Source organism: Pavona decussata, unplaced genomic scaffold (assembly GCF_977016875.1).
Source record: "Pavona decussata unplaced genomic scaffold, jaPavDecu1.1 SCAFFOLD_207, whole genome shotgun sequence".
NCBI lineage: Eukaryota > Metazoa > Cnidaria > Anthozoa > Scleractinia > Agariciidae > Pavona > Pavona decussata.
In genome coordinates this window covers 1,274,650-1,293,475 of record NW_028145612.1, presented here as the reverse complement: position 1 = coordinate 1,293,475, position 18,826 = coordinate 1,274,650, and the positions used below count along the sequence as shown (strand labels likewise).

Here is an 18,826-nt window from a genome sequence, read left to right as displayed (position 1 = left end):
CAATTTTCTACACTTCTGTATAATACCTGATAGTGTGAGGCCACTCTGTCAACTTTGATTGAAAAAAGATCAACAAACAAACAAACAAACAAAAAACAACGAAACAAAGACGACCGTCACAGTATGAAGCATGTCCATAAAACACGTGTGTGCAATATTTATGAAGAGTTAGTATTTTCTCTTGATGCTGTTTATCTTTAAATCTATCCAAGTGAAACAGGATTCCTACTGATAAAAATACTCGCTCCTCCAAATGTGAAACAAATTTTTCATTTTATTACGCTTGACAATCAGAGCTCTCCTCGCAACCAATATTCATTAAGGTCTGTTTCTATGGTGACCATGAATCCAAGTTACCATTGTATCATGGATTCTAGAAAAAAATCAAATTTACATTGGATCTTGGTGATAAACCTACTTCTACTCTATTTTATAAAATGCTTGTGTAGCCAGACAAGGATCTCATTAAAACTATCGGGACACATTTGTAAATTTTTCTTGGAAAATGTTCCTAGTTTTTGTTCGGTCTCTGATTGTAATATCACTCCCTGGCCCTATGGACTTTATACTCTTCCGCTAGTTATTTACAGTTCCGCGATTTGAATATTTTTTCACATCCCTTCCTGACAATAGTTTCTACTACGCTTTACAATAACACGCGAACTCTGCAGCCGAAACCAATTCAGTGACACAGTCAGTCATAATTACGACAACAACCAATGGATACTGAGAGCTGAAACAAACGAAATCGTTCATCACACTAAAATGAGTCTTTGTTAATTTAAGTTTCACGAGATTCCTGCTGCCGTGAAGGACGGGGGTGAAAAATGACAAGCGATGGTCTCGACACGCTTAGATTTCGCTTGGTAATGAAAGACGGAGTAAGACTGAGAAAACTGGCATCTGCATAACCGCAAAATGACTTGTGAACCTATCTCAACATTGTGCCGGGCAAAGTTTGGATCCATGGTCAACCGTTCGACTTACAACGCACACTTTTTATGCCGGCAAATGTTAGCGTGTCCATGCCAAGAGTTTTTTGGTCCCTTTCTCAAAACACCCGACGAATTTTCTGGCCCGAAAACCATTTTTCAATTCCCTTCGCTTTCGATTGGTTGTAGGTTTTTGTGGAAAATTGCCCAACGTGTTTCTTAAGCTTGTGAAGTTTTCAAAATTTTCCTTTCAAGATTATTAAAACTCGAATCTCTGTTATTGAACACTGTGCTCGTAAAAAAAAAAAAAAGTTTTCGGGAGTTTTGAGAAAAGAATGCCTGATTTACATGCACCAGTCTTAAATAAGGCTAGCCTACGTACGAATGTTCCTTGTTTCCTCTCTGCGTTACGTCGGAAAAGAGGGCGTCTGTGCCATGCCGTCGTTAATAGTTTTGCAACGAATATGGCGACGGCAACGACAACACCACAAAACAATAGCTTTAATGAGCGAAAGCCATCGCTCTGTACGTGCGTTTTAAATTTTCGTATATTTCTTTACCGTCCTCTGCAAAAAAAAACAACGTGAAATGACCAAATTCAAGGTTTTGTAGAGAACTTAAACACACGACGGCGAATTTTTAATTCTCTTTCTTAACTTGAACGCCACTCTTACCAATTTGGTTCCTGGGTAGTTCGCCGTTTCTGTAGAAGTTGAACGAGTTGAAATAATTGCGAAGTGGCACAAATGAAATGAAGTAATATTTTCAGGTGGTGTTTTCGTTGCCGTCGTCGCTGCTTAAGTTCCCTTGTATTTCCTTGTGACGGGACAGAAACGAAAGACGTCCGTGTGCAGACTAAACTATGACAAGCAGTGTGCAAGGCCCTTTCTGAATTTACTGCCCAACCATGCAAATTTGGATCGTCTCACACTGTGGACGCACCACCGAATCTCTGCAAGTACAAAACTTAGGGAGCGTTTTTTTGGGACATATTCCGGATATTCCAAAATGGAAATACCTCGAAAAATTAAATATATTCTTCTGTAACATTAATAAGAACTCGATTCTTTTACTTTAACCATTTGCATATTCTTCGGTGCTCGGCAACAGATACAACATAGATTTTTCAGTTTATTCCCTTCTCAGAGTACACGGAATATGTCCCTAAAAACGCTCCGTTATACTTGATCTACATTCAGCAATAAAACCTGATTGTTTTAGTAATCAGTATAGATGGAAAAAATTACACCTTGATGGCGTTAGCGCCACTCAGAGCTGCGTAATACTTGTGATTGCTTCTTCACATTTAAATGAACCAACAACATGCAAATTCGATATCTGGTTTGGGTTATCTAGCGCAAATGTTTCCTCATTTCTGATATTTCGGCAAGAGTTCAATTTTCTGTTTCAAGTATTGAGGAGGGGAGTGGGGGGGGGGGGGGGGAGGTGGGAGAGGTGTGGCAGCTGGGCTCCGTAAGCCCTAACTTAATTTGAGAGAAAAGCAAGACAGAATACCGTATTTTGTGACCCTGTTTAAAGCGGTCACATGATTGCACTACAGATGTAGTTATTTTATGAGACAGCCAACTTTCTGTCCTACCAAAGAACGTTTTCGAAACTAAAGAGCAAAGAAATCCTAACTCACGTTCCGTCAGGGCTAAACAAGAGACTGACCTCCCCCCCCCACCTAATCCCCCGGCGACGAGTGTCTAAAAGACAAACAAACCGATGCTAGAGAGGAGAGTCGCACAATCTGAAATAAGGAAACAAATAGCGCAGGAAACAAGGTAAGTTCGCTTATTTTGCGGTTGTTCGTCGGACCCTGCTTTTGGCAATACATCCGACTACATTCAAATCTTGAAAAACGATGAAGTTAACTCCTGAGACATCGTTAGCTCTCCACACTCAACCGAGATCGTGAAGATTCTTAAAACTGTTCTCGACGACGAGGAAACTTGGAGGACAGGGCTTTTGAAGAATCATGCTACCACCAGGTTCGTGTTGATCGGAGATTCTCGCGAGAACGCGAAGATTGTTTATGTTATAGACGCCAGGGAGAGAAACAAGGGCGTTGAATTTTAACGAAGAAGTTCCGTTTGAGTCGAGGTGAAATCTCCTTGATGTCTGTCCAACCCAAGTAAAAGAACTGAGCGATGACCTCGAGGCAAGGTCGGTTTCTGCGTCGAAGGAAACTGAGTTGACTTGCGCGTCACTTGATGCACCTTCCGAGACTGTCGTCGAGTTTCCAACGCTGGAAAGCAAGTAGAAACGTAGCGTTTAGTCACGGAGAGGAAGAACGAATTTGAACATCGAACTTGGTGGGTAAACAAGAATGAGGTTGAAGACCTCGTACCGTAAGAAGGAACAGTCGTAAAAATGCGATAAGTATCATACAGACTACTGCACAAAGCTGTTTCACCATCTTTCTTGACTGTCAACATATACACTGCCACAGAAACACTACACTGACAGGTCGCTTGAATACAAGTGCTCAGTATGGGCGTTCACTTAATGAAAGCTTTCGCTTTACTTCGATTCGAAGCTGAAATATAGGCACGTACCGCGTGCAGAAGCGATCCCCTTATCCTTTATAAATGTTCCCATGAAACCCGGAGATAACCCACAGGTGCAAAAGAACATTTGCACCGTCACAACGGCGACGACGTCGTTCAAAAAAAATCTAAAATCTGTTTCTCAACTTCCCTTCACTGTATAACAACACAAGATTAGGAGGACAGGCGCAATTTCAACACGTATCATGGCCTGAAATGCACCAACAAGCCCTCAAGATCACTCCGGTTTGTGAAATTTGTATCTTTATTTAATTTTAGTTTAGCCTTTTGCTCATCATGGAATTGGGCAAAAAGGTGAAATTGTATGTCTTTTCTACGCTCTACAGTAGCCGATTTTGTCTTTCAGTAATGTATATGCAAGACTTCACAAGGACCAGGAAGTTCAGTAGAAACAAGATAACTTCTGCCTTGTCCGGGAGGCCTTTTCGAAGGCCACTCGATAATTCGGGGAAACAGAAAACTCATTGAGTTTATAAAAGTTCAATTTATCGGGGAGATATAATTACTGACATACAGTGAAGTAAAGGATTTTGTCATTTGAATTAGCGAGTAAAACAATTATAAAATTCCACGACTTCCTTGAACGTGTTAACTTTGGAACAGAGTTAAGCAAGGAACTGAAAAAAAAAAAAAAGGAATGTAATACCTGGGAAACAGCTCCACGAACACATCGACAGGTGTAGAACAGCAGTTGTGTAACAAGACTTCAACGACGAGACGTGCCAACCTAAAAAAGTGATACAACAGTTTGAGTAACTCGAGAAATACTGTACGCCAAATGTATTCAAGAAATGCTGGATCGAAAAATTAACTCTGCGTGTGTTAAGTGAATCCATGAATCTCCTACTGAGCGTTAGTTCTAGTAAGGAAATGGGTGATCACACGAGGCAAAAAGAAAAATATCTTCGATCTCGGCGGGAATCGAATCCACGACCTCCGGATTTGACAACACCGACTGAGCTACGAGGCCAGACGGGTACAAGTCGCGGCTGGGCTAACGCAATTCACAGGGAAATTCATGGGTTTACACTGCAGAGTTAATTCTCTGACCCATCAATTGTGTCATTAATGTTAGTGGCACAACATTCACTTCAAGAAATACAATGAAAAACTTGTATAATCCACGTTCCCGTGCACAGTTTTCGTGACAACCTTGTTTATTTACCATCTAACGATTTAGGTTACCTGCTGGAGCTGAAATCCACTTGCAGTGATGCAGGATGACGCAGTGAATACTTGACTAGTAATTCCCTGTTGCTGACACCATTCAGGGCACTGGACGGTAAAGCTGTTTCGCTAGATGGCGATTCCGGGGATTGTACCTGAACGATCAACGATAAAGATGAGTGAACGGTCTTGCATATAATCATGGGTAACAAGCCAAGCAGGACAGTGAAGGGCCAAGCGACCTTTTATGCAAGCACTGAAACTTGGAGCGTTTAGTATCATAAATACCACTGATGCTGATGTGTGATCACTTCTGATCGGTTAGTTTCCAATTTGAGGATCACTTATCACGTAACGACCTCTCGAGATCGAAAACGTGACATTCTGGCAACAACAGCTTCATGGCTTCAAAAAAAATCGCTGATAAAGGATATGAAGAGTGTCTTACCGGAGGCGGTGCGACAGCTGAGACAGTTTCGGCCAGTCTGTTGATGTTCACATGGCTCTGCCCGTTGACGATTTGCTTTTGAAAATCCTTGTCTATATAGGAGGTCTGATATAGAAAGAGAAAAAGACTAATTTGCTTTGACACAACAACAGGGCAAACGTGATGGGTGTTCCAAACGACAATTCTTGAAAACGCCGCCTTTTTCGGTAACGCTGGCTTGTAACAGTTTAAGTGAATGACAAACACTGATCAGTATGAAGGGTGGCGCAGTTGTAATTTCAACTTGATAAAAGTTCCGTTTTAAATCAAATGTATACCGCATAGTGCTAAACCTCCTAAATAATTACTTAAGTAAAAAATTAACCTGTCGTGTACAAGGCTCTAAAATTAAAACCCATTCGTTTTCCTTCTAACCTTAATTAGGTAATTAATTAATTAATTAATTAATTAATTAATTAATTAATCACTCATGTTACTACTTAGCAATTTAAAGGGCCATTTACATGACAGGTAAAATATGGTACGGACCCGTTGATAAGCGGTACGGTACCCATAATTTCTGTAAAGAAATACCCGTGCTGCTTTGGGTCCAGGTGCCAGTCATGTTCTTATTATTTTTCGTACCAGAATATAGTGTTGTTGTTGTTGTTGTTGACATCCTTACATTATACATTTGTCAATATGAAGTTGTAAATACTATTTTAATACACAATTCAGCCTTCGTCTGCACATGCATTACACTAGCACTTTTTAGATCCCTCGAATGCAGCATGGCTTCTTGCAAGTCTCTTGGTAATCCAAGAAAGAATTAGCCCAACTGGGAACGAAGGTAATACGATTGCTCTAAAAACAACTACCTGGGAGGCTAAGACAGATTAAGCTAATAAATTCTGATTTGCATAGCAAAATTCTCACAAGCCTTAATCCGGGACGTGACCTACCTGCCAAAAGACAATCAAGCCAATGTCCACTTGTGACGTGTCATCCACAGTCTCAGATCCCAGATTCTCTGAAAGTTTTTTCTGTTCTTGCCAGGATTCTGACCTGAAGAAGAAGTCCACTGCAGGAGAACACGAGGCGGGGATCTAAAGCGGAAAATAAATTAAACATTACCTCGCAACAACCACAAACGGGAATGCTGAATAATGTTGAATGAACAAAATGGCGTACGGTTTAGGTACGTTTGCGGGTTGCAAGTATATTGTAGCAAGAGGAAGTTGTAAGCTTACACCATGCAGCTAATGGCTGTTCGCGTCATTAGCAGCTCGTTATTACGATAGGTAACAACAGTCACTAAAAGACAACAGGCATTAGAGATTTTCTTTAGCTTGTCACCAGTTACTTTCCTCCAGGACTCGGCTTCTTTAAATCATAACGATAGCTCAGCTTGCAAGCGATTTTCCATTCCATTCAGAGCATAGGTAAGGTTGTCAACACTCCCTCATTACAATGTACAACAAAGCCAACATGTAACTTCCGCAGCCATGCTCTACAATACACTTTACATCCTCGGCTTGCATCAGTTGCTTTCCGGTGCATTTCAGTTAATGCTGCTCAAGTAAGGACCATGCTATTTATCTCAATTCTTCTATTCAGTACCGGGGTTTAGTCTAAAGCGCGGAATTGCCCGATTACCGCAAATAGAAATATACAGTATTGGGGCATAAAAGTGAACGAATAACTTGCGAACATGGTCGTATTTGAAACTGATCTGCATTACATCCCTGAAAACGCTGCACTCCTAATTCGTCATTCAACGCGTACGTTCTCCATGAGAATTTGAAACATCTCGGGGCCTCTTTTGTAAGAAAGGACTTGTAAAAATTCCAGGGACGGGGGGAGGGGCACCAATTTGTAGAATAAACTCCTCAGTACTTACTTCATTCTCTACAAAGCAAACGTGACTGAAATGGAGTTCATCTGGAGATTTGCATTCATCTGCAAAACAAAACAAACGAAAGAAGCTCTTGTTAGCACATCTAGACAGATTTAATGTAGAAGAAGACAGTGACTTTGAAGGCAAGCTAAGTTACGCCGTCGGACACAAAGGGAGAAAAACCGTCGCTAGCATCAGCGGTGTACTATAATGATACTGGAAAATCGGTTTTATCCCTTCGTTCTACTTATCAATGAAAAAGATGAATCACAATTGTTGTTTTCGATCATTGTTCCAGGCCCGTGCGGTCCGGTTCATTTACAATGCTGTTTCCTGGGAATTATGCAGATTGCTTTTTGACAACGTTTAAATTAAATTAAATTTTAAAAAAAATTAAAATTAAATTACTTTATTAAAGTGTCAATATATTTAGCACAGAGCACTAATTGGGGACACTTTCCAGATTGAATTGGAATGTAGAAACGTTGGTTTTTGATGAGAGGGGAAAACCCGACTACCCAGAGAAGCAAGGACGAAAACCAGCAACAAACTCAACCCATATACAGTATGACGCCGAGTCCGGGAATCAAACACGGGCCACATTGGTGGGAGGCGAGTGCTTTCACCACTGCACCATCCCTGCTCCCCCGCTCGGGGTATCTGAAATTGCGGTTTTCTTCCAAATCAACGTTTTCGGAAAGATTTCGCCTTTTCTGAATTTACTTCGCAATACGTGTTTATTTCAATTCTCCTACGTACTCAGTATTCTCATTATTGTCACCACGAGAGTCATGTTGTGAACTAAGTTAAGAAACGTCTAAACAAACCACGATGCGTTTGTTAGAATCAAGTATTCTTAGTTCAAGGATAAAAGAAACAAGAATATTCTCAGTGTTACTCCGTCCAGATGTACAACAAATGAGCATGACTGATTTCTGTAATGCCACAGAAATTGCACAAATACATGAAGCACTTTCCCGCATTAAAATAAGTTCACTTTACCTCTGTGTTTCGATGCTTTAAACTGAACAATGACTGTCTCTCCATATCTTACTTTAATCGCACCATCTGTTGATAATAATAAATAAGACAAAGTCCCTTTAATTGCTCAGTTTAAATATACCTTTTTAGATCAGATACAATTATTTTTTTAAGGCACTAGAAGCAACAATGACTCGGCGATTAAACAACACGCATGACGTTCATCCAAGCTATGTAGAACGTGGAGTGAAGAATCGACAAAAACGCTTGTTTCTACTGGATTTCTGTCCATGAGAACTGACGGAGCTGCTACAATAAGCGCCATGAACAATTTACTAGCAACCACGTTAAACTGAGCATGGCAGTCAATTCAAGGATGGATCCCGACACCTGCGTCTTTTATCTCCTGTTTCTCCCTCCAGATGCTGAAGACCGTGATGGCGACTGGATCCACCTCTTTTAAAGCAGAATGCAGATGTTTCCACGATTTAAACATATTGAAATGTTATTCAAGACATTGTCAGATCACTTTGTAACTCCTTTCAGCTCCAACAGAGACCATCAACCACTTTCTCAATGATATGACTACTTGATCAAACATGTACGTGAGTAGAATAATGGAAATGATTATCAAAGGTGATAAGCCTTGATATTCAAACAAACTCTCCCAACTAATAACGGATGTTTGGTTTATCAACAGAGTTGATAACTTAAGGTAAATTAGCCACCGTCGCTCGAAACGCCAGCACTCGAATCTCTTACGGTGGCCAATTTACCTTTAGTTATCAACTCTGTTGATAAACCAAACAATTATACGGAAAACAGATATTGGGGCTTAAATAAAGTAAGGGTACAATACAATACAAAACGTTATCGACACTCCCCATAGGGGTTTTTCAGTGACAATTTACAAATACATAAATAAATTTTAAAAATGATAACCAGTTTAAGTAATTTAAAAAAATAGCTAAAAATTGGTGAGGGGGTAGCTCATCGTAAAAAGTCTTTCAAGAGGTACTTTCTTAAATTCCACTTAAAACTATTCAAACACTGGCTAAGCTTAATTTCAGGGTGTCAGCACACTGCAAACGATTTCCCCTAAGCCTTTTTCTCGACCTAGCATCTGAAGCGCACTATCCTGCAAAACGTCCACTCATCACAATTTTACCTGTCTTATGGTGGCTCAACGGCTCCAATGTCCATTTTCTGCTTGCACAAGATACTTGAACTACAGAAAATTCAATGTGTTTTCTTGCAACTTCACCCTGTACGACAAAACAAAGAGGCCGGCATTTTTTAAATTAGAGTAATCCAACCTTAACCTCATTTGAGCAACTATAGCAATAACTCTTGTGGTGATGACGCATGTCCATTTCTTTTTGTTAATTCTTGTTACTACGCTTATCCCACCATTATCGGCTCAAAAAACGGTAAAGAAAAACATGGCTTGAGTTGGTATCGCTGTGGCTTATTCATCGGTGCATGCGAGTCCACATTGAGAGATTCAAGGTATGATATTGGCATTTGCCACACGTGCTTTAGTCTTATGTTCTTAGACAAGACATTTTCAGTCGTTTATTCTCTCTGTGCGGGTACATAAAATCACATAAAATAGATGGAACGATCCGTCATGAAAACAAATGAGATGGAGGTGTGAATATCATAATCTACAACTGCCGGGGAAGGAGGGGAAGCAATACTCATAGTTGCTATATCCTCAACAAACTGAAGCTGTTCTTAGCCAGCAGACCTATCAGCAAACTTTAATTGAAAGCAGTCAATTCACTGACCCGTACAAGACTTTCCACATCCACTGCCACAATCAGTTGATTTTGATCCTCACACCTGCAAGAGAAGAAGAGAGAATGAAGTTCACCGCCAGCCCAGGGCCGTTTAGAGAGTTTATAAGAGCGGTGGGTAGTTTTTAACTTTCATTCTTTTTTTTTTGTTTTCTTTAAAGATGTAGTGGGTGATTTTTCGAGATTATAAATGTGGAGAACAAAATAAAAACGAACTATGTCTCTTGCATAATCACTTGTCTGTTGTAAAAAAAAGACGCAATAAAACATACAAAGCGGACGTTCTCGGGGGGACAGGGGAGGGGGGGATGCGTGAGTGCCAGAATCTCGGTTAATCGTAACCGCCATGTTGGAATTACAAAATTGCATAGAGCTGGAATTTTTCTTCTCCCCTTCCCTCCCCCTCCTATTTCTTTCTGCCTTATATCCAACTCCTTGGTCGCACTTTCTACTCTCAAAGATGGTGGCTTTAGCGTTCGCTCACCCAAAACAATACGCCAACAAGACGCAGTATGGTCACAGGTGAAACTCAATTTTTAACGCAAAAGTCACTTACATGGTCTTTGCACAAAACCACGCCTTTTCCTTGGCAAAAATAACTATGTTAGTTACAAAGTTAACTACACACATCATTGAAACAAAAATCGTGGATGGATGGTTTCTGCAACACTAACACAAGGTCTAAATGGGAGCAGATTATAGTGATAACTTGTACAAGACGAACACATTCATTCTTATTTACAATCACATACCTTTGTGAAAGACCTGAGTGTCTGTTCCGTCTTGCAGTGGCGCGTACAGCAACAGAACTGTTAGTAGTCATGTCAAATGCATGTTGGAGAACTCGGTAACTGACGGAAAATAACAAAGTTTTTTATCAGAGCCAAGGAAAGAACGTACACATACCATTTGCAAAGCTGCAAGCTGGCATCTTTTTAAGTGCTATTAGTAGCCAAGACGTCACGATATCAGGTTTCGATCAAAGCATCTTGAATGCAATTTAAAGGCAAGACAAGACACTGTCTTTGTTCCACACTGCTCCTGATCTCCACCCAAGTGTAAACTGTGGCACCCTATCTCTATAGGTGAGTAAAGTAGCAATGAGTCACAGCACTCATACGGGCAAACTTTAACACAATTTCTTTTCAAGCACGAAACGTTTATGATATAATTGTTTCAGACCGCCTCCTGCATGCACTTCAAAAGTTATTGAAATTCTCGTTTAGTTATTCACGTGAATTGAACAGTCTTAAACGCGCCCCCCCCCCCCCCTCACCCACCCCCCAAAAATTACAAACAATAAAGTCCATCTCACCATAAAGTCCATCTCACCTCATAAGCGATGTTTTATCTGCAGACAAGTAATAAAACAGCACCTCCCGTTTGCATTTGCCAGGGTTCTTGTGACCTTGAATCCAAACCGGCAGCTTAGCGGAGCACCCAGGGGCAAGACTACCGCCTGGGATTGGCACTTCAGATACTCGCTTAATGTCACTTACTGACGAGTTACAATTAGCATGGTTTTCGGTTGTTGTTCCACTTGTTTCACATGTTGAGGCTGGTACTCCACCAAAGGTGAAGAATTCTGGGTTGGGAGTTGTAATGTAGAGCTTTTCAAGGTAACAATCACTACAGTTAGTGAACTCAGCCACAGTTTGCACCACTTCATTACAAAGTAGATTGGTAGGAAGTCCCGCAAAACGAACCTGCAATACAATAACAGTGAAGGTTTGTGTATTTCACTTGAAATACATCCTCCATACTCCAAATAAGTACAAGAAAGCAATAACAATCAAACAAGATTAACAGATCTGTAAATTTTCTCATTTCAGTGAATCATTACCACAAGACTCGACACATACCTCAAGAAGGGGCATTGCTGGTACCACTTCTAAGTTGAGACGATTGTCCTGCCCGTAGACCACGCTCATCTTCTCAGCCTTGGTGTTATTCAGTCTCAGACCCTTCACCACCAAGTCCAACTTTCCTAAAATACTGACGGCAGCCATGGCGGAGTTTGGCACAGAAGGTACGGAGAATTTCTCTTCAATTGGTCCATTAATAGCCACACTACTCAAGCTATACTTTATACCTGTGATGCAAAGCTGTCCTGTCTTGCATGGAATGACAGTGAGATGGGCCTGTAACAAAAATTGGTATAATGTTCAGTGCTCAATTCAACTACCTTCAAAGCCTCTTTTAAATGGACAGAGTGGAGAAAGAGCTGTGTCTCTGCACTACTGAGGAAGAGTTTTTAAATACATGAAACCTGGGTTCACTGGAACACAAAGAACTACCTAAATGGTCTCAATAAGCTCTTTTCCACCAACGCATGAGGAATCTTAAGTGTAGACTTCAACAGTTTTAACAAGTAGGTTAGATAAGAGATGGTTGAACCAGAGGTGAAGCTGGTAACATTCAAGAACAATGACTACAACATGTTCAAGACAAACGCAGGGAGATGAAAACTGGTAATAACGTTTGATTTCATAAGGATCGCTTCAAAACCAGTATGGGTTATGAGAATTAAAGGGAAAGTGTTGAGAATGATGAAGGAACACTCATTAACCCAAAAGGTAGTCTTTGTCATTTGTCACAAAAAAAAAAAAAAAAAAAAAACAGAGGTAACTTGGTAATATTCAACTACAATGACTACAACATGTTCAAGTAAAACGCAGGGAGATGAACACTCCGGTAATTATGTTTGATTTCTTAAGGACCAATTCTAAACCAGTATGGGTTACAAGAATTGATGGAACAATATTAGAATGATGAAGGTGCATTCATTGACCCAAAAGGTATCCTTTGTCATTTGTCACATTGATTTACTTACAGCTTTTGTCTCACTTCCACTGATATCAAAGCTCCTGATAACTTCTGTTTTGACAATGTCATCTCTTGGAGAAAACTACAAAAAAAATATGTTTTAACAATATAACACTGACCATTAAGGCATTCCTAGATTTTAAAACATACTGCTTGCCATTGCTAAAGCGTACAAAACGTGGTTTAACACAAAAATAAAAAATTATTACACATCTGTTCCTAAAGAAGTCTGGAACAATGTCCTAACTTGATAGACGTATTCTTCATTCAGTGACACGAGCATATTCAAAAAAAGAAAATCCGAGTTCTCCCTACAGGAGTCAAACCTATGACCTTCCTACCTTCCTATGATTACTGTTAATATTATGAAACGATTTAAACTGCTTGTTGGTTTTGCCACCTGTCTTTGAGTTAAACAGAGATTGCACCATGTTCCAAACGTCTGAACAATAATTATATTTCAAGTTTCCTGGGATAGCAGTTATAACACTAGTACTTGTTGGTCGCCTGATAATGCCAGTGTTTAGGAAATCATAAAAAGTAAACTCAATTGTACCAAAGAGAGTACGTGAGAGTCACATTCGATTAAAATTTAACCAACCTCATTGGAGATGCTATCCGTCTGATTTTCTGGAGTAAATTTCCAAAGTAATAGAAGATTTGTCAGGTTCAATGGAATCTTTAAAGGATTTTTCATGACAATTTCAACTCCAACAGTTTCTGGAAGAAAAAGAAGACTAACATGGTGAGCAAAGAATTAACAAAAAGGCACATCTCCTGTACTGTAAATTCTGACATATGACACTTCTGGTTTGTTGGATATTGACCCTACTCTGAAGGAAAACATACAATGATGACAAGAAATCCGTTGCAAGAGGATTTTGGAGTTACTGGAGAACAAAATCGCTCTTAAACTATTGTGCGTCACCGAAAGTTTACTTAAAAAGAGAAACCTAACAGCTGCTCCACTTATTTTTATTCCAGAATATGGTCAATAAAACGCAACCTTGATGCAAACCCGGCTGCAAAATGTGCAACACATGTATGGAGACAAAAACGTTTTCCATAGTATCTCTTCATTAATACACACCTCTGACAACACAGAGAGGCCTTGTGCTGTTATTTGTCCTTGAACTTAAACATGGCACATGTGAACGAAAAAATGGTGGCAAAGGAGTAACATTTACACTCTCATAAGTCTCTTCCTCAAGTTGAATCCACCGCCGAGACACCTTTGGGTCAAATTTATCCTCAAAAGAGGGACGTCCTACTGAAGTCCAATTGCTATTTTTAGCTATTTCATCATTCACAGTGAATGTCTGATTAAAAAAGTTGTCCTTGGTTTCATGTGTACTGTTCACCAACTTCTTTTCTTGGTGTTTGCCTTGAAGCATGGTGTGTTGATAACAGGGAATAACTCTAGTCAAATCTTGATCAAGCTCTGGTAGAGGTAAAACAGGAAGTTGATCCACTTGTGATTTGTCCTTCTGTTTCATATCTTTCAGTTGCTGAAAGGAAGGAGAGAGGAGAAACTGTAAATGCAATAATTGTGTTCCAAAAGATATCTACTCAAAAGTGAAGTATTTGCATACACTGTAATTGTGACTCATAAGATTGCATAATGTCATGTTGTGTAGCATGGTCGTATAACAGACACAGGTCACACTTGACATTGAAACATCCTGTGTACACAAAGGGACTGGGTTCTACAAGGTTTGTCCCTGTAACATCCACAGATACCAAGAAAATCACTTAGTTGGAGGGGTTTCATTGCCTGGACCGTCTCTGAAGACAACTTTGTCAAGCTGCTTTTAACATCTCAACTCATGTTTTCAATAAAAGAACATAATTATCCAACTTAAATATCCTGCCCTGGTGCACAAACCTCTTGCTCAACTATTCAAAATGCAAAATCTTAATGAATCCCTATAGTTGATCTTTGTATGACATGACTTGGGAACAAAGTCTTCATTACACATCCCTTGTAATCTGCATGGTGCCATGAACAATTACAGATGTAAGTCAACCAGTTGAACTTATTAATAAAAAAAAATGCTAAAGTACCTTAAAAACAAAAAGAAATTCTCTCAGGTAGGAGGCCTGTTGTTCTGGTGCTTGAAGACTTTCATACTCTAAAAGTTGTCTGAAGAATGTTTGTGCATCCTCCAACAAACGTAAGTTAAATGACTGCCGGCCAAGAGTGAAGTGAATGTGGTCCTGTAACAAAGAGAACTCAAAATGTTTAGACAAGTAACGAACAATGTTAAAAAATATTGGCTAGAAAACATTAAGGCAAAGGAAAGGCAAACAAAATACTATATTCACGTTTTAAAGGTAAATAATTAGAACAACCCAGCGGTGATTCATTCTGCAGTCTTAGTAACCTCACCACCATAATTTGAGACTAGTGGTTTGAGACCATTGAAGCGCTGTTTTGAAGTGCACAACTCTACTGTTCATGAAGGCAAAGTCAAAATTCCTATTTGCAATTATAGATATCTCCAGCTACATGTACAATCCCAACTGATTCAGGAGGGATTTCATGAGTAATGTTCACTTATAATGCCCACAGAAGAGAGATGTTTCATAAAGAGTAATAAACTGCATAATGCTACAGCTGTACAATGTTGAACTGTTCAAGGGTTACTTTAGACTAATGGCCAGTTCCTTCACTACAGGCTAGACAAGGGTAATCACCATGAAAAAGATGTCCACCATGGTCTATTGTGTGTAGCTTGCTCAATTGTCAGTCCACGCACTGACAGATAACAATATCACTCTTCACCTTTAACTTCCAATTATTTTGTTAACTAGTACACTTGTACGTGTACATGCCAAATAATAACATTGTATGCTTACAACCAAAGAACAAACCTCAGCAAGGTGCCATGACTTTTCACTGTAAAGATGAAGAGCTTGGCGATAACATCTCAAAGAATGCTTTCTCTATTTAGCAAGGAAATCAACAAAGACTTATGATTAACACTAAACCAACAATTTTAATGTACCAAAGCAAAAACTTTCCACCACGGAGTCAATGAGAGTTTATGCCTTCATGTCTCACTCATGTTGAATTCCAACCGTTAATGAGATTGAATCATTGGTGCAGGCGCAGTTTAGCCTTATTTCCGTCATGCCTGCTATGTACAGTACTGCATTGTGTTGGCCATCATGCTTCATTTGGATCTTGTATTCACCCTCATCCACCCCTTACTATTGTTTCCACTGATTTGTCAGTGTGACGGGTGCCTGGTTCTCTTGGCATGGGGGCTCACGGCTGAGAGGCATGGATTTACCAGCCACAGGGGGGACTCTATCTAGGGGCTGGCTGTGCCAAACTTGGAAGCCCCTGGACATCCCAGGCATCTAACCTCCCTTAAGCAATGCAGGTGTTAGTTAGTTTGTTATGTCCTACCTGTGCTGATTTGCTGTACCGATGACCTGCCAAAATCATGTTGAAAGCATACTTGCGGATCATGGGTGGGTTCGTGTGAAGAAAACAATGGGCCGCTTGTTCCAAAAGTAGTGCACAGAGAAGATCAGAATCCTGTGTGAAAAACAAAAAGGGGATAAAAAAAAGCACAAAACTATTAAATCCAGTCTTGTAATTTAATACAAGTACATGAAAAATAGTAGCCAACTGAACAGTCAGCCAGGGCTTGTAACTTACTATTTAGCTTACTAGCCCAGTAGCTAGTAACAGGTCTGATTTCACTAGCCAGAAATTTTATGCAGTTTCCTTAAATTGTTCAATAGAATGGGAAATCTCTATTAATTAGCAGACAGATGTCAATTATTTTTTTCATTTTGTTTGCTTCCACTGGTAAAATACATTGTATGCCCTTATGTTATCATCACAACTGTGACATGAATAATTATGCTAGCCTGTGCAGCTTGTGGTACGTTTTTCTTGTACGTGCACACGTTTTGCACTTCCAAGACTTTCTTTTTCCCATCCAAAATGGCTAGTGAAAGTCAAAAAAACGTACATGTACTAGCCAATACCAAATTTTTACTTGTCTGTGACTAGTTGACTTCCATCAGTCTCAAAGCCTGGACAGTGACTTTCCATGAATAAATTACCATATGTTTTTAAATTTACAATAACTTAAGTCACTGTTTTCTTTCTGCACTAACTTCCACAACACTAATAATTATTTATTTCTAACACTTTTGTCCCAAATTCTGATTCTTATTATGGGTCATTCAAAGTAACTTCCTCTGCCTGGCATATTAAAACATCCCCCCCCCCCCCCCCCCAAAAAAAAAAACCAGCTCATTTGCAATTAATTCTTGATATCAGAAGTACATTGTATCTTTCTCAAAATTCCAATGATTGGGTTTGATTGGCACTCCAAAGCCAAATGTTTCAAAAGAAAGCTAGTGTGACACAGAATTGGGAGATCCATAAGGGCTGCAGAGGGGGAAAGGAGGATCCTAACCACAAAATCTTGCAGGGAAGGACTAGACAATGTAGATATTTAAATTCTGATACAATGCAACATGTCTTTGCCCGCCAAATGAATGGCCATTACTTTCTCTGTTACCAGGAGTTACATTGTGGGCAGGTTGTTACCTCAGCAGTCATCCTCATAAACTGCATGGCAGAATCAACATAAACACTGCGTGACTTGAGTGCCTCAGTGCTCAAGAGGGTGGCTCTGATGGCAAACTGGTGCTGTCTGAAATAAATGTAAGAGAAGAGCATGAGAACAATTTACATGTATTGGACAAGTGCAATAATACTTGATGGTTGGTTGGACATAAAAACTTCTCCCTCCCTTTCCCAATACAAGGGAATGAAGCACTGTATAGCTGAGAGTTTGGGGAATAAGACCTGAAATCTGGAGGCTGCAGGTTGGGTGCTGTTCTGAGCACTAGCAAGAGTATACCAGAGTTCAATTCCTCAGCCATGCTTGCCTAGAATATAGTTGGCTGGACTGCCTCCCACCAGCTGGGATTTTTAATTGATTATTTGAGTGGCAAGCCTGTTTACTAACTTGGGAGAGGTACATGTAAGTGTACATACACTATCAATAATGCATTTACAGTTGTATCCATTTTTGTATTAATTTATATTATACGTTTTCCTTTCAACAATTTTCAAGCCAGCTTCATTTTACTTATTTATTTTTCTCATGCAGCCTTCAGGTTCATTACCATAAACTGGATCAAATTCACAGACAATGAAAAATCACAGTTAAAGTGTATATGATAGAAATTTTTTTATTTGTTTGATCAAAGCTTCATGTTGTTCTCATAAGAAAAAAATCATTCCTTATCAATTTTTCCCCATGTTTTAGAGAGTTTTCAGTGACATGTAGAATCAGTGAATACCTGCAAGCATTGAGATATGTGGTGATGGACGTCTCCATGTAGTGGGTAGGATAGGGGCGCTGTGATGCCATGAAGGCTGATATAGCTGCCATTTCCTGATAAAAATCAATGATAGTTAATAAAAAAAAGAATGCAAGGTAGTGGATGTATACCAAAGCTGTAAGTAAGTTTAATCCACAGCTTCTTCTCAACACAAGCATAAATAATATTAAAAGGGTATAAAATGCTACAGGCCTGCAACAGGCTATCGATGCATCCTCGGAGAAAAACAAACCTTCTTTGCTTAGGGCCATCTCATGCTTTTATACAAAATGACGCAATTTCTGTAATCACATGAAGATGTATGAAATTTAATTTGTAACTATTTGTAGATGTATGTTATACCATATTTTATTAATATGAAGTAAATTTTACAACCTGTCATTTTAATATCTGGCCATTAACCATTTCACTGCTACAAGGACGTACTGAGTACTGTACGTCCTGTATCAGATTACTCATATGCTATGAGGACGTACTCAGTACGTCCTAAGTTACAGTGCTTGTATGAATAATACCGCACATAGTAAAAACAATCAAACTGCATATAAATAAACTTATGAGGGCCTGGTAAAGACTCGTACATTTGGTGACAGATACATGACCAAAAAACCTACAAGATTTGTTTTTCTTGTCAACTGCAAATTATTCGCCATTCTGGATTTTCCTTGTGTGGTTTTTGGGTGAATTGTGTAATTACTTCATCCTTTTTTCCCTTGAAACTTACAAGCAATGAGTGGATACACAGCTGACGATGTTCTAGAGAGGCTTTGGAACGATTCTGCTGACGAGGAAGACATTTTTGGCGATGAATTAGATGGCGAAAGTGATGAAGATTATCGCGACGA

At 39.5% G+C, this 18,826-nt stretch overlaps 1 protein-coding gene across 1 annotated transcript in view; it reads right to left on the bottom strand.

Moving 5' to 3' along the window:
* Nucleotides 1–254: 254 nt before the first annotated feature.
* Nucleotides 255–18,826, bottom strand: part of LOC146460813 (trafficking protein particle complex subunit 8-like) — a 31,394-nt gene continuing 12,822 nt past the window's right edge. Inside the window, exons 9-28 of the mRNA XM_085087802.1 lie at nucleotides 17,940–18,034; nucleotides 17,179–17,284; nucleotides 16,018–16,149; nucleotides 15,477–15,548; nucleotides 14,667–14,819; nucleotides 13,693–14,110; nucleotides 13,204–13,322; nucleotides 12,610–12,684; nucleotides 11,639–11,917; nucleotides 11,109–11,482; nucleotides 10,529–10,627; nucleotides 9,768–9,822; nucleotides 9,146–9,242; nucleotides 7,999–8,064; nucleotides 7,000–7,058; nucleotides 6,062–6,205; nucleotides 5,121–5,225; nucleotides 4,691–4,827; nucleotides 4,152–4,232; nucleotides 255–3,183 (exon numbers count right to left, since the gene is read on the bottom strand). Of these exons, the coding sequence (XP_084943928.1) occupies nucleotides 2,838–3,183; nucleotides 4,152–4,232; nucleotides 4,691–4,827; nucleotides 5,121–5,225; nucleotides 6,062–6,205; nucleotides 7,000–7,058; nucleotides 7,999–8,064; nucleotides 9,146–9,242; nucleotides 9,768–9,822; nucleotides 10,529–10,627; nucleotides 11,109–11,482; nucleotides 11,639–11,917; nucleotides 12,610–12,684; nucleotides 13,204–13,322; nucleotides 13,693–14,110; nucleotides 14,667–14,819; nucleotides 15,477–15,548; nucleotides 16,018–16,149; nucleotides 17,179–17,284; nucleotides 17,940–18,034 (3,012 nt within the window). The 3' untranslated portion in view covers nucleotides 255–2,837. The remainder of the gene's footprint in view (nucleotides 3,184–4,151; nucleotides 4,233–4,690; nucleotides 4,828–5,120; nucleotides 5,226–6,061; nucleotides 6,206–6,999; nucleotides 7,059–7,998; nucleotides 8,065–9,145; nucleotides 9,243–9,767; nucleotides 9,823–10,528; nucleotides 10,628–11,108; nucleotides 11,483–11,638; nucleotides 11,918–12,609; nucleotides 12,685–13,203; nucleotides 13,323–13,692; nucleotides 14,111–14,666; nucleotides 14,820–15,476; nucleotides 15,549–16,017; nucleotides 16,150–17,178; nucleotides 17,285–17,939; nucleotides 18,035–18,826) is intronic.